Raw genomic sequence first — 12,972 nt, 5'->3', positions numbered from 1 at the left:
GGGGCGAAGGTTTGTATACGTCTAAGTTTGCGTGTGTTTGCTGGATTAGTATACGTTTAAGTGTGTGTGTGTCTGTAGTGTATCTTACCAGGGGTCGTGGGCCCAGGCTGGAGCTGCGGAGAGACTCCAGCTCCTCAGTCATCTTGGAGGCCAGGGCCTGCAGGTAGCCACGGGCATCCTTCTCATCGCTCACCCTACGGGTTCACACACACACACCAGTTTAGGAAAGGTTTCATAAGCATCTATACAGGCCCACCATGGCAAAACATTCTACAACGGAAAACAAGCTATCCCATTGGACAAGTCCTCGGCCCTGTATAGCTAGCTGCCTTTGCACTGACCACTGGATGATCTCAGCGATCTGGGCCTCCCAGTGAGCCACGCTCTCCTTCTTAGAGGCCAAGTCTTGCAGCTCGTCCTCCAGCTGGCGGTTCTGAGCGCTCAGCTTGTCCACAAACGTACACAGCTGAGAGAGAGAGAGAGAGAGAGAGAGAGAGAGAGAGAGAAGGAGAGAGAGAAAGAAGGAGAGAGAGAAAGAAGGAGAGAGAGAGAGCGAAAGAAGGAGAGAGAGAGAGAGAAAGAAGGAGAGAGAGAGAGAGAAAGAAGGAGAGAGAGAGAGAGAGAGAGACACATAGGGAGGGGGAGAGGCAGATAGGGAGGGGGGAGGTGTAGATAGAGAGGGTTGGAGAGGCAGATAGGGAGGGGGGAGGTACAGATAGGGAGGGGGGAGGTGTAGATAGGGAGGGGGGGACAGGCAGATTGGAGGGGGCAGATAGGGAGGGGGGAGAGGCAGATAGGGAGGGGGGGTTAAGAGTCCATTCGCAACACCTGTCTTTCCCACAGTGTGTAAACTCTACCTGTGTGGTCCTTACCCTGTCAGCCTCTGTGGTCAGCTTGCGGTTGTCCTCGGTCAGCATGCTGCGCTCACGCTCGTACTTGTCCTTTAGAGCGCCCACTGCCTCGTCCGTCTCGGTTTGTCTGCACACACACACAAACACACAAAGAATGAGATCTCAAGTCTGCAGTTCAAACAATAACACAGGCACCCCACCACCTTTTTGGGTAAACAGCTTAAGGATGGGGCAGGAGAAATGTAGCCACTAACTCATAGACGGTTCATGGATGAGAAGACTGACCAGCCATGAGATATCTAAATGAGTTTTAACCGAGCTATACAGCCTTTGTTCACAATTATGAGTAAAACAAGCTTATATTTTGGGTTCTGATGGGGATCGACAGTTGAACTAGGCTCATGAGGCATTTATAAGTTATATTCTTCAAGAATCAAAAATGGGGTATTCATCATTCAAGTCCAAAATTGGATGTAGCAATTGCAGATTTCCACTTTAGAAATGTAAAGGTCTGGACAATTCTCTGAAGAAAAGCTCCCCCTAATCCTGAAGAGATACTCATACTTGACCTCGTACCTCAAGTCTTCCATTAATGGGTAGTTACGCCATTTTAACTTTAGCCACATAGTGGATGCTAGCCTAACCCACCTCTCAATCTTGGCAAAAGCCTAAACCTGTCCTATCCTAAACCCACCTCTCTCTCTTGGCTTTCTCCAGCTTGTCCTTGAGCATGAGCAGCTCCTTGTGGAGGGAGAGCTGCTGACCCTCTGAGTCGTGGAGCTCCTTCCGGAGGCCCTTGAGCTCACTGGTGTGGGAGGCCTCGCGGCGCACGAGCTCCTCCTCGTAGAACAGCACCTTCTTGTCCAGCTCGGACTTCACCTTGGACAGTTCCTGCTGCAGCTCTGGGCTGCTGCTTCCGGCCCCACGCCCGCTACCCTGCTGCTTCACCTGGGGGGAGAAAGACACAGTATTGTTTCTATAGGGGTTTTAATTGTGTTTTTAAATCATGAGTTAGAAATGAGCAACATTTTTTTTTATATAATCTCAAATGGCAAATTAACTGAAAACTTCCAACATGAAAGACAGAAGGTGAGAGAGTGAAATTACCAAGAAATAAAACTAACTTGAAAACGAGACGAGGAAGTGGGGAGAGAAAGGTGAGAGAATAAAAATAAATAAACAACGTACATGACGTTTATTTATTTACACACACACACACACACACACACACACACACACACCACACACTATATATTATTATATTATTACTAGTAGGGATATAATAATAATAATAAGTAAACAGTTAAGGAATCCTGATGCAGAGGAAAGAGGCATAGAATAACAGGAGTATGTTACAGGGAGGAGGAGAGTGGGAGGGAGGAAGGAGGTGAAGAAACGGTGACAAGGGTTTCAAAGAGGACAGACAACAGAAACAGTGAATGGGGACAAAGAAAAAAACAAAAAAATCTACAAAAGGGGAAGACAAACTGACAGACAGGCTAGTAACCTCACAAAAACAGCAAACAAGAAAACGTCTTAAACGTTTCTCTTATTTCTGCTCTTATCATTATAGCCAAGGGACCTCCCAAACCAGCCATCACTGAGACTCAGCCTGCCCTGGTTTAGAGGAGATGGGAGGGAGGTGGTGGTGGGGAGAAAGAGACTGTAGAGGCAGGGGAGCATAGAAGGAGAAAGTAGATAACAGGTGAAGGAGAGATACTAGTAGGGCTAGGTAGAGGAGGGTGGAGAGAGGAGAGATACTAGTAGGGCTAGGTAGAGGAGGGTGGAGAGAGGAGAGATACTAGTAGGGCTAGGTAGAGGAGGGTGGAGAGAGGAGAGATACTAGTAGGGCTAGGTAGAGGAGGGTGGAGAGAGGAGAGATACTAGTAGGGCTAGGTGGAGGAGAGATACTAGTAGGGTTAGGTAGAGGAGAGATACTAGTAGGGCTAGGTAGAGGAGAGATACTAGTAGGGCTAGGTAGAGGAGAGATACTAGTAGGGCTAGGTAGAGGAGAGATACTAGTAGGGCTAGGTAGAGGAGAGATACTAGTAGGGCTAGGTAGAGGAGGGTGGAGAGAGGAGAGATACTAGTAGGGCTAGGTAGAGGAGAGATACTAGTAGGGCTAGGTAGAGGAGAGATACTAGTAGGGCTAGGTAGAGGAGGGTAGAGAGAGGAGAGATACTAGTAGGGCTAGGTAGAGGAGGGTAGAGAGAGGAGAGATACTAGTAGGGCTAGGTAGAGGAGGGTGGAGAGAGGAGAGATACTAGTAGGGCTAGGTAGAGGAGAGATACTAGTAGGGCTAGGTATAGGAGGGTGGAGAGAGGAGAGATACTAGTAGGGCTAGGTAGAGGAGGGTAGAGAGAGGAGAGATACTAGTAGGGCTAGGTAGAGGAGGGTGGAGAGAGGAGAGATACTAGTAGGGCTAGGTAGAGGAGGGTGGAGAGAGGAGAGATACTAGTAGGGCTAGGTATAGGAGGGTGGAGAGAGGAGAGATACTAGTAGGGCTAGGTAGAGGAGGGTGGAGAGAGGAGAGATACTAGTAGGGCTAGGTAGAGGAGAGATACTAGTAGGGCTAGGTAGAGGAGAGATACTAGTAGGGCTAGGTAGAGGAGGGTGGAGAGAGGAGAGATACTAGTAGGGCTAGGTAGAGGAGGGTGGAGAGAGGAGAGATACTAGTAGGGCTAGGTATAGGAGGGTGGAGAGAGGAGAGATACTAGTAGGGCTAGGTAGAGGAGGGTGGAGAGAGGAGAGATACTAGTAGGGCTAGGTAGAGGAGAGATACTAGTAGGGCTAGGTAGAGGAGAGATACTAGTAGGGCTAGGTAGAGGAGGGTGGAGAGAGGAGAGATACTAGTAGGGCTAGGTAGAGGAGGGTGGAGAGAGGAGAGATACTAGTAGGGCTAGGTAGAGGAGGGTGGAGAGAGGAGAGATACTAGTAGGGCTAGGTATAGGAGGGTGGAGAGAGGAGAGATACTAGTAGGGCTAGGTATAGGAGGGTGGAGAGAGGAGAGATACTAGTAGGGCTAGGTAGAGGAGAGATACTAGTAGGGCTAGGTAGAGGAGAGATACTAGTAGGGCTAGGTAGAGGAGAGATACTAGTAGGGCTAGGTAGAGGAGAGATACTAGTAGGGCTAGGTAGAGGAGGGTAGAGAGAGGAGAGATACTAGTAGGGCTAGGTATAGGAGGGTAGAGAGAGGAGAGATACTAGTAGGGCTAGGTAGAGGAGGGTGGAGAGAGGAGAGATACTAGTAGGGCTAGGTAGAGGAGAGATACTAGTAGGGCTAGGTAGAGGAGGGTGGAGAGAGGAGAGATACTAGTAGGGCTAGGTAGAGGAGAGATACTAGTAGGGCTAGGTAGAGGTGGGTGGAGAGAGGAGAGATACTAGTAGGGCTAGGTAGAGGAGAGATACTAGTAGGGCTAGGTAGAGGAGGGTGGAGAGAGGAGAGATACTAGTAGGGCTAGGTAGAGGAGGGTGGAGAGAGGAGAGATACTAGTAGGGCTAGGTAGAGGAGGGTGGAGAGAGGAGAGATACTAGTAGGGCTAGGTAGAGGAGGGTGGAGAGAGGAGAGATACTAGTAGGGCTAGGTAGAGGAGGGTAGAGAGAGGAGAGATACTAGTAGGGCTAGGTAGAGGAGGGTGGAGAGAGGAGAGATACTAGTAGGGCTAGGTAGAGGAGGGTGGAGAGAGGAGAGATACTAGTAGGGCTAGGTAGAGGAGGGTAGAGAGAGGAGAGATACTAGTAGGGCTAGGTAGAGGAGGGTGGAGAGAGGAGAGATACTAGTAGGGCTAGGTAGAGGAGGGTGGAGAGAGGAGAGATACTAGTAGGGCTAGGTAGAGGAGGGTGGAGAGAGGAGAGATACTAGTAGGGCTAGGTAGAGGAGAGATACTAGTAGGGCTAGGTAGAGGAGAGATACTAGTAGGGCTAGGTAGAGGAGAGATACTAGTAGGGCTAGGTAGAGGAGAGATACTAGTAGGGCTAGGTAGAGGAGAGATACTAGTAGGGCTAGGTAGAGGAGAGATACTAGTAGGGCTAGGTAGAGGAGAGATACTAGTAGGGCTAGGTAGAGGAGAGATACTAGTAGGGCTAGGTAGAGGAGGGTGGAGAGAGGAGAGATACTAGTAGGGCTAGGTAGAGGAGGGTGGAGAGAGGAGAGATACTAGTAGGGCTAGGTAGAGGAGGGTAGAGAGAGGAGAGATACTAGTAGGGCTAGGTAGAGGAGGGTAGAGAGAGGAGAGATACTAGTAGGGCTAGGTAGAGGAGAGATACTAGTAGGGCTAGGTAGAGGAGGGTGGAGAGAGGAGAGATACTAGTAGGGCTAGGTAGAGGAGGGTAGAGAGAGGAGAGATACTAGTAGGGCTAGGTAGAGGAGGGTGGAGAGAGGAGAGATACTAGTAGGGCTAGGTAGAGGAGGGTGGAGAGAGGAGAGATACTAGTAGGGCTAGGTAGAGGAGGGTGGAGAGAGGAGAGATACTAGTAGGGCTAGGTAGAGGAGAGATACTAGTAGGGCTAGGTAGAGGAGAGATACTAGTAGGGCTAGGTAGAGGAGAGATACTAGTAGGGCTAGGTAGAGGAGAGATACTAGTAGGGCTAGGTAGAGGAGAGATACTAGTAGGGCTAGGTAGAGGAGAGATACTAGTAGGGCTAGGTAGAGGAGAGATACTAGTAGGGCTAGGTAGAGGAGAGATACTAGTAGGGCTAGGTAGAGGAGGGTGGAGAGAGGAGAGATACTAGTAGGGCTAGGTAGAGGAGGGTGGAGAGAGGAGAGATACTAGTAGGGCTAGGTAGAGGAGGGTAGAGAGAGGAGAGATACTAGTAGGGCTAGGTAGAGGAGGGTAGAGAGAGGAGAGATACTAGTAGGGCTAGGTAGAGGAGGGTAGAGAGAGGAGAGATACTAGTAGGGCTAGGTAGAGGAGGGTAGAGAGAGGAGAGATACTAGTAGGGCTAGGTAGAGGAGGGTGGAGAGAGGAGAGATACTAGTAGGGCTAGGTAGAGGAGAGATACTAGTAGGGCTAGGTAGAGGAGGGTAGAGAGAGGAGAGATACTAGTAGGGCTAGGTAGAGGAGAGATACTAGTAGGGCTAGGTAGAGGAGAGATACTAGTAGGGCTAGGTAGAGGAGAGATACTAGTAGGTCTAGGTAGAGGAGAGATACTAGTAGGGCTAGGTAGAGGAGAGATACTAGTAGGGCTAGGTAGAGGAGAGATACTAGTAGGGCTAGGTAGAGGAGAGATACTAGTAGGGCTAGGTAGAGGAGAGATACTAGTAGGGCTAGGTAGAGGAGAGATACTAGTAGGGCTAGGTAGAGGAGAGATATAGAGGAGAGATACTAGTAGGGCTAGGTAGAGGAGAGATACTAGTAGGGCTAGGTAGAGGAGAGATACTAGTAGGGCTAGGTAGAGGAGAGATACTAGTAGGGTTAGGTAGAGGAGAGATACTAGTAGGGCTAGGTAGAGGAGAGATACTAGTAGGGCTAGGTAGAGGAGAGATACTAGTAGGGCTAGGTAGAGGAGAGATACTTGTAGGGCTAGGTAGAGGAGAGATACTAGTAGGGCTAGGTAGAGGAGGGTGGAGAGAGGAGAGCTACTAGTAGGGCTAGGTAGAGGAGAGATACTAGTAGGGCTAGGTAGAGGAGAGCTACTAGTAGGGCTAGGTAGAGGAGAGATACTAGTAGGGCTAGGTAGAGGAGAGATACTAGTAGGGCTAGGTAGAGGAGAGATACTAGTAGGGCTAGGTGGAGGAGAGATACTAGTAGGGCTAGGTAGAGGAGAGATACTAGTAGGGCTAGGTAGAGGAGAGATACTTGTAGGGCTAGGTAGAGGAGAGATACTAGTAGGGCTAGGTAGAGGAGAGATACTTATAGGGCTAGGTAGAGGAGAGATACTTATAGGGCTAGGTAGAGGAGGGTGGGGAGAGGAGAGAAAAGAGGAGGATGAGAGAAGACTGGAGAGAGGAGGACGGAGACAGAGGAGGATGGAGAGGGGAAGGGAACGAGAACTGGAAGATGAGTAGGAAAGTAGTGTGTGTGACCTCTAACCTTGAGGGTCTCAAGCTCCATCTCCAGCTGTTTAGAATAGACTTCGCTGTGGTCTCGCAGCTTTCGCTCCTTAGACGCCTCTGCCTTGGCATCCTCCAACTGAGCCTCCAACTAACAAACACACGGAGACAAAGCAGAGGTCAACATCACACACTAAAGTTTCATATCCCTTTACCAGGATAGATTTACCCATACATATAACACGTATGGGTACATCTATCATCTATGAACGTTTGAACATCTGACCATGTTCTGTTATAATCTCCACCGGGCACAGCCAGAAGAAGACTGGCCATCCCTCAGAGCCTGCTTCCTCTCTAGGTTTCTACCTAGGTTCTGGCCTTTCTAGGGAGTTTTTCCTAGCCACTGTGCTTCTACACCTGCATTACTTGCTGTTTGGGGTTTTAGGCTGGGTTTCTGTACAGCACTTTAAGATATCAGCTGATGTAAGAAGGGCTTTATAAATACATTTGATTGATTGATTCTCACTCTGAAACACAATTATTCATTAGTATACATTGTGTCAATATGTGTATTACCATTATGCATACCAGTATTGCATATATGAATTAACAGTGAGGAGATAACATTGGCTTATCACCCTGCCATCATTGAGATACTAGTACTCTCTCTTCCTTTACTAGAGTCCCCATCACTGGCCCCATGAACTTTAGCTGGGGTCACCAACAACCATCTGGACCCTGTTAGCACTTAGCATTTAGCTCGGGGGTCACCAACAACCATCTGGACCCTGTTAGCATTTAGCTGAGGTCACCAACAACCATCTGGACCCTGTTAGCAATTAGCATTTAGCTGGGGTCATCAACAACAATCTGGACCCTGTTAGCACTTAGCATTTAGCTCTGGGGTCACCAACAACCATCTGGACCCTGTTAGCATTTAGCTGAGGTCACCAACAACCATCTGGACCCTGTTAGCACTTAGCTCTGGGGTCACCAACAACCATCTGGACCCTGTTAGCGCTTAGCTCTGGGGTCACCAACAATCATCTGGACCCTGTTAGCACTTAGCATTTAGCTCTGGGGAAGGATAGAGGGTTTGGGGTTGTAGGCCTGGGGTGCATCTCAATAGTCTCAAGTGGCCTCCATTCCTTGTTCAGATTAGAGCAGATGAGGGAGAGGAGACACTAGAGCAATGTGGAGAATGCCTACTAGGAATTTGCGTTCAACTGCCTAGCGACAATGCAGACAGCACCAGACAGGCGAGGCCCTCAAGGGAATACTGGCATTCAAATTGAGAAATGAATGAATGGATAACAAGAGAAGTTGTTCTGTGCTTTCTGAATGACAGGAGAAGGCATAGCACCAGAACTGGTTGTGTGTTGAGGTTGAAAGTCTGGAATTGTTATACATACATAGACACACTCATATAGGCAGACACACACACAGAAATGTAATATAGATATGCCCTCATCACAGAACGCTAAAGTAGCTAAACGTTGCTAACACACTGCCACTTTGCCTCCAGCTTTGACAGCCCCTGCGGCTTGCTAACTTCACGATTGTTAGCACGCAAAGTGTTAGCAAACTTAATGTTGGCAAGCTAAATGTTGGCAAGCTATGTGTTATAAAGCTAAGTGTTATAAACGCTGAGTGTTATAACGCTAAGTGTTATACAGCTAAGTATAACCCAAGCAAAGTGTTAGTTAGCTAAATATTAGCAAGCTAAGTGGTTAGTTAGCAAGCTAAATGTTAGCACGTTACGTGTTAGCGAGCTACACTCTGCTAGACAACTTTTACAACTCACCTCCTTGCGGGCCTTCTCGGTCTTGCGGATGTCCTGGCGCATGGCGTCCACCTTCTGCACAGCAGCGTCCATCTCCTCCTCCTTGTCGCGGAGCTGGCGTGAGAGGCGTTGCTTGGTGGAGCGCAGCTCGGCCATGCGCTCGCTCAGCTCAGAGAACTCCTGTAGGGCCAGCTTCCGCTGGCTGTGGGCCTCCTTCAGCTCCTTGGTCTGGGACTTGAGGCGCTCCAGGGACTCCACCAGTTGCTGTTGGTGGTGATAGGAGAGGGAAGGAGAGAGCGGATGAGGGAGGAGAGAGAGAGAGACAAAGAGAGAGGGGGGGCGAGAGAGTGGGCGAGGGAGGGGGGAGAGAGTAGAGAGTAGATGAGGGAGAGGGGGGGTAGGTGAGAGGGGGTGGAGAGAGAGTGGATGACGGAGGGGGGAGAGTGGATGAGGTGGGGGAGAGAGAGGGGGGTAGGCGAGATAGGCGTGGGAAGGTAGAGAAAGGAGGAAGGGTGAGGGAGGGAGAGAGAGAGAAGCAGCGAAATAAAAGAGCAGAGGAGGCACGAGACATGGGGAGAGGGAAAGACAGAATGACAGGCGCAGAAATTAAATGAGAGGGAGAGAGAAAGGAGGACAGCAAGAGTGACAGACACGAGGGGAGGGAGGAAGGAGACAAAGAAAACAAAACAAATCAGTAAACTACCAATTCTACCCTTTTCAACATTAAATACATTATCTCCAGCACCACCCCAACGTGTGAAAATTATGGGTTTCTATGGCCATGTCCGAGAGCATCAAATCCTTGATGCATTGTGGGTAAATGGTGACTGACTGCTCTACAAATAATAATGAGCAGTTGTTTATGACACAAGGTGATTTGTATATCAGTCAAACAAGCCCTTTGTTGTGAAGTAAACAAGATACAAGACAAGTATTTCTGATGACATCATCCGGACACACTATTGACATAATCTGATTTGAACAACTACGAGCAGGCAACTGTTTTGTATAGTCAACTAAACACAAACACTATCCCAGGGTAAAAGAAAGAGGATGGGGTCAAATAGTTTTGCTAATGGAATTAGACAGAAATGTGAGGTTTCTGTCCAGAACCCTGACTCCAGCTAACCCATGACATGACGGAATTAATCACAAGAAAAAGGTCCCAGTGTTTACACACCGCGGTGATCCAATGATCTGAGGATATTAGGTTAGGCTGTGTGTGTGTGTGTGTGTGTGTGTGTGTGTGTGTGTGTGTGTGTGTGTGTGTGTGTGTGTGTGTGTGTGTGTTAAAGCCTAATGCGTCATGAATGATAAAATGAGACCTGACACAGAGAGACAACCTCTATGCCGTGAATAGACAACGGTGAACTAACATTGGTCCTTGAGAGTTACAGTGTGTCCTGTGAATCATGTCAGCTCTAGTTATGTATTCACCCCTACGTTGTTTTCACGAGACACCAAACAGAAGGAAGCAGACCGGAACTGGAAGGGACTGCCAGAACTTGTCCAATAACAAATGCTTGTTTTCATTTTCCTTTGCAAAAAAAGGGGGGGGGGGGGGGGTTGTTACCTTGTGAATATCCTCCTTCTCCTGTCTCAGGGCTTTAACCTGTTTGTCCAGGGCCTTCAGCTTGGAGGAGGAGCTCTCGTAGTCCTGGCGTAGAGTCACCGCCTCCTCTAGCTGGTGCTCCAGCCTATCAGAGTCTGAGTGGGGGCGAGAAGGGGAGGGACTTACTGGTTAGTGGGATGGTGATAGGTACTTGTGCTGCGCTGGAACAGCCCCAAAAGTGCAAACTGTGTGTTCGACCCAGACCTGTTTTAAATGATCCGTGTGTTCGACCCAGACCTGTTTTAAATGATCCGTGTGTTCGAATCAGACCTGGTTTAAATGATCCGTGTGTTCGAATCAGACCTGGTTTAAATGATCCGTGTGTTCGAATCAGACCTGGTTTAAATGATCCGTGTGTTCGAATCAGACCTGGTTTAAATGATCTGTGTGTTCGAATCAGACCTGGTTTAAATGATCCGTGTGTTCGAATCAGACCTGGTTTAAATGATCTGTGTGTTCGAATCAGACCTGGTTTAAATTATCTGTGTGTTCGAATCAGACCTGGTTTAAATGATCTGTGTGTTCGACCCAGACCTGGTTTAAATGATCTGTGTGTTCGACCCAGACCTGTTTTAAATGATCTGTGTGTTCGAATCAGACCTGGTTTAAATGCCCAGACAGTGTTGGGTTGCCAGACGAGCCAACTAGCGGTGCGTTGCCAGATTGGGTTGCACAGAGAGCACTGACCTGCCAGTTTCTTCTTGAGCCGGTCGATCTCCTCGTTGAGCTTCTTCATCTCCTTGTCCCGGCCCAGGGTGCTGGCCCCGCGGCCCGGCCCGTGGAGAGACTGCACTGCTTGAGTGGACTCTGGAGGGGCCAGAAGGGGAAACACACAGGTTAAGGGTCAGAGGTCATGTCCAAATTTACACTCAGGGTCACAGAGGTTGTTTATGTGTACATGTTGTCTATGTGTGTCTTTGTCCTCTACCGCCCCCTAGCTCACCCTGCAGCTTGCGGTTCAGCTCCTGCTTCTCCTGCTCCAGCCGGCGGATCCTCCTCTCAAAGGCTTCCACCTCCAGCCCCCCCTCCTGGTCCGGGGGAACCCCCTCTTCTCCTCCCCCATCCTGGGAGCTCCCATCGGACAGGCCGGCCCTGTTGACGCTGCCGCGGTCCGAGAAGCAGCTGTCCGTGGTGTAGGTGAAGCCTACGAAGGGCAGATGCTGGCCGGTGAAGCCACTGTGTGTGACTGGAGGAGCGATGTCCTGTTGGGTGGGGGGTGAGAGAAAGACACACAGAGAGGGGGGGGGGCATCAGATTAGTTATGGAACAGTCAAACAGACCAAGAAAACAGCCAAGTAAAATGTTTACAACAGTAAACACCAGTTAGCTCTGGGCCGTTCAACTGAGGAACTGGAGGGCCCAAGAAATTCAGTTTTTTATTCTTCCCTTCTAATCAGGGACCTAATCAGAGATCAGAGATTGATCTATTACTATCTGTTAAAAAAGAAAAACAGAAGTATTTTGGTTCTCCATGGCTGGAAGTTGAATAGTCAGCATTAGCTTGCTGGTTTCCAGGTAGTGTTAGCCAGCTAGCTGTTTTCTAGTTAGCTATCTAGCTAATAGTTTTTATTCTTCTAATTAGTGCTTGCTAGTCAGCTCATTTCCAGTTAGCTAGCCAGCTCGTTTCCAGGTAACATTAGCTAGCTAGCTGGTTTCCAGGTAACAGGTAACATTAGCTAGCGAGCTGGTTTCCAGGTAACATTAGCTAGCGAGCTGGTTTCCAGGTAACATTAGCTAGCGAGCTGGTTTCCAGGTAACATTAGCTAGCGAGCTGGTTTCCAGGTAACATTAGCTAGCGAGCTGGTTGCCAGGTAACATTAGCTAGCGAGCTGGTTGCCAGGTAACATTAGCTAGCGAGCTGGTTTCCAGGTAACATTAGCTAGCGAGCTGGTTTCCAGGTAACATTAGCTAGCTAGCTGGTTTCCAGGTAACATTAGCTAGCTAGCTGGTTTCCAGGTAACATTAGCTAGCTAGCTGGTTTCCCCCAGTACACCCACCGGGTTTTTAAGAATATCGTCGTCCACATCAAAGTTGGAGGTGTCAGATGGGGAGCTGACGTCGGGGATGTAGGGCGCCTCAGTGGAGCGGATGTGTTCCCAGTCGATGCCAGCGAAGAAGGGGTGATCCTTGAAGTCGCCGATGCCATTCTGGCCCAGGCGACGCTCGCGGCCGCAGATTAGGCGCGAGATCAGGTCCTTGGCGTCCTCCGACACGTCACAGATGTTTGAGGGGAACTGGAAACGCTCCTGTGAGAGAGAAGGGTGGAGAGAGGGAGAATAAGAAGGGGATGAGAATTTGAATTTTAAAAAAAAGTTCCTTTATTGGGTCATTAGCACACATTACACAAACATCACATTCCCCCCCTAACACACACACCAGCAAAATAATCAGGACGTGGGGATGAGAGAGAGAGAGAGAGAGAGAGAGAGAGAGAGAGAGAGAGAGAGAGAGAGGAGAGAGAGAGAGAGAGAGAGAGAGAGAGAGAGAGAGAGAGAGAGAGAGAGAGAGAGAGAGAGAGAGAGAGAGAGAGAGATGAGGAGAGAGAGAGAGAGAGGAGCGAGAGAGAGAGGAGAGGAGCGCGAGAGAGAGAGCGAGACGGGGGGGAGAGGAGAGAGAGATGGGGGGGCGAGCTAGAGAGAGAGCGAGACGGGGGAGAGAGGGAGAGGGAGACGGGGGGAGAGAGAGAGAGACGGGGGAGAGAGAGGAGAGAGACGGGGGGAGAGAGGGAGGG

The 12,972-nt window shown here is 49.3% G+C and overlaps 1 protein-coding gene across 1 annotated transcript in view; it reads right to left on the bottom strand.

Annotated features, from left to right (window-relative positions):
• Nucleotides 1–12,972, bottom strand: part of LOC115175112 (serine/threonine-protein kinase MRCK beta) — a 126,316-nt gene that overhangs the window by 43,517 nt on the left and 69,827 nt on the right. The window contains exons 8-17 of the mRNA XM_029734309.1: nucleotides 12,239–12,487; nucleotides 11,185–11,443; nucleotides 10,929–11,048; nucleotides 10,203–10,336; nucleotides 8,651–8,893; nucleotides 6,884–6,994; nucleotides 1,546–1,799; nucleotides 873–978; nucleotides 342–466; nucleotides 89–194 (exon numbers count right to left, since the gene is read on the bottom strand). Of these exons, the coding sequence (XP_029590169.1) occupies nucleotides 89–194; nucleotides 342–466; nucleotides 873–978; nucleotides 1,546–1,799; nucleotides 6,884–6,994; nucleotides 8,651–8,893; nucleotides 10,203–10,336; nucleotides 10,929–11,048; nucleotides 11,185–11,443; nucleotides 12,239–12,487 (1,707 nt within the window). The remainder of the gene's footprint in view (nucleotides 1–88; nucleotides 195–341; nucleotides 467–872; nucleotides 979–1,545; nucleotides 1,800–6,883; nucleotides 6,995–8,650; nucleotides 8,894–10,202; nucleotides 10,337–10,928; nucleotides 11,049–11,184; nucleotides 11,444–12,238; nucleotides 12,488–12,972) is intronic.

This window comes from Salmo trutta, chromosome 35, assembly GCF_901001165.1.
Source record: "Salmo trutta chromosome 35, fSalTru1.1, whole genome shotgun sequence".
In the NCBI taxonomy this organism is placed as follows: domain Eukaryota; kingdom Metazoa; phylum Chordata; class Actinopteri; order Salmoniformes; family Salmonidae; genus Salmo; species Salmo trutta.
Note: the sequence above shows the minus strand (reverse complement) of the source record. Positions and strands in the feature narration are given on the sequence as shown.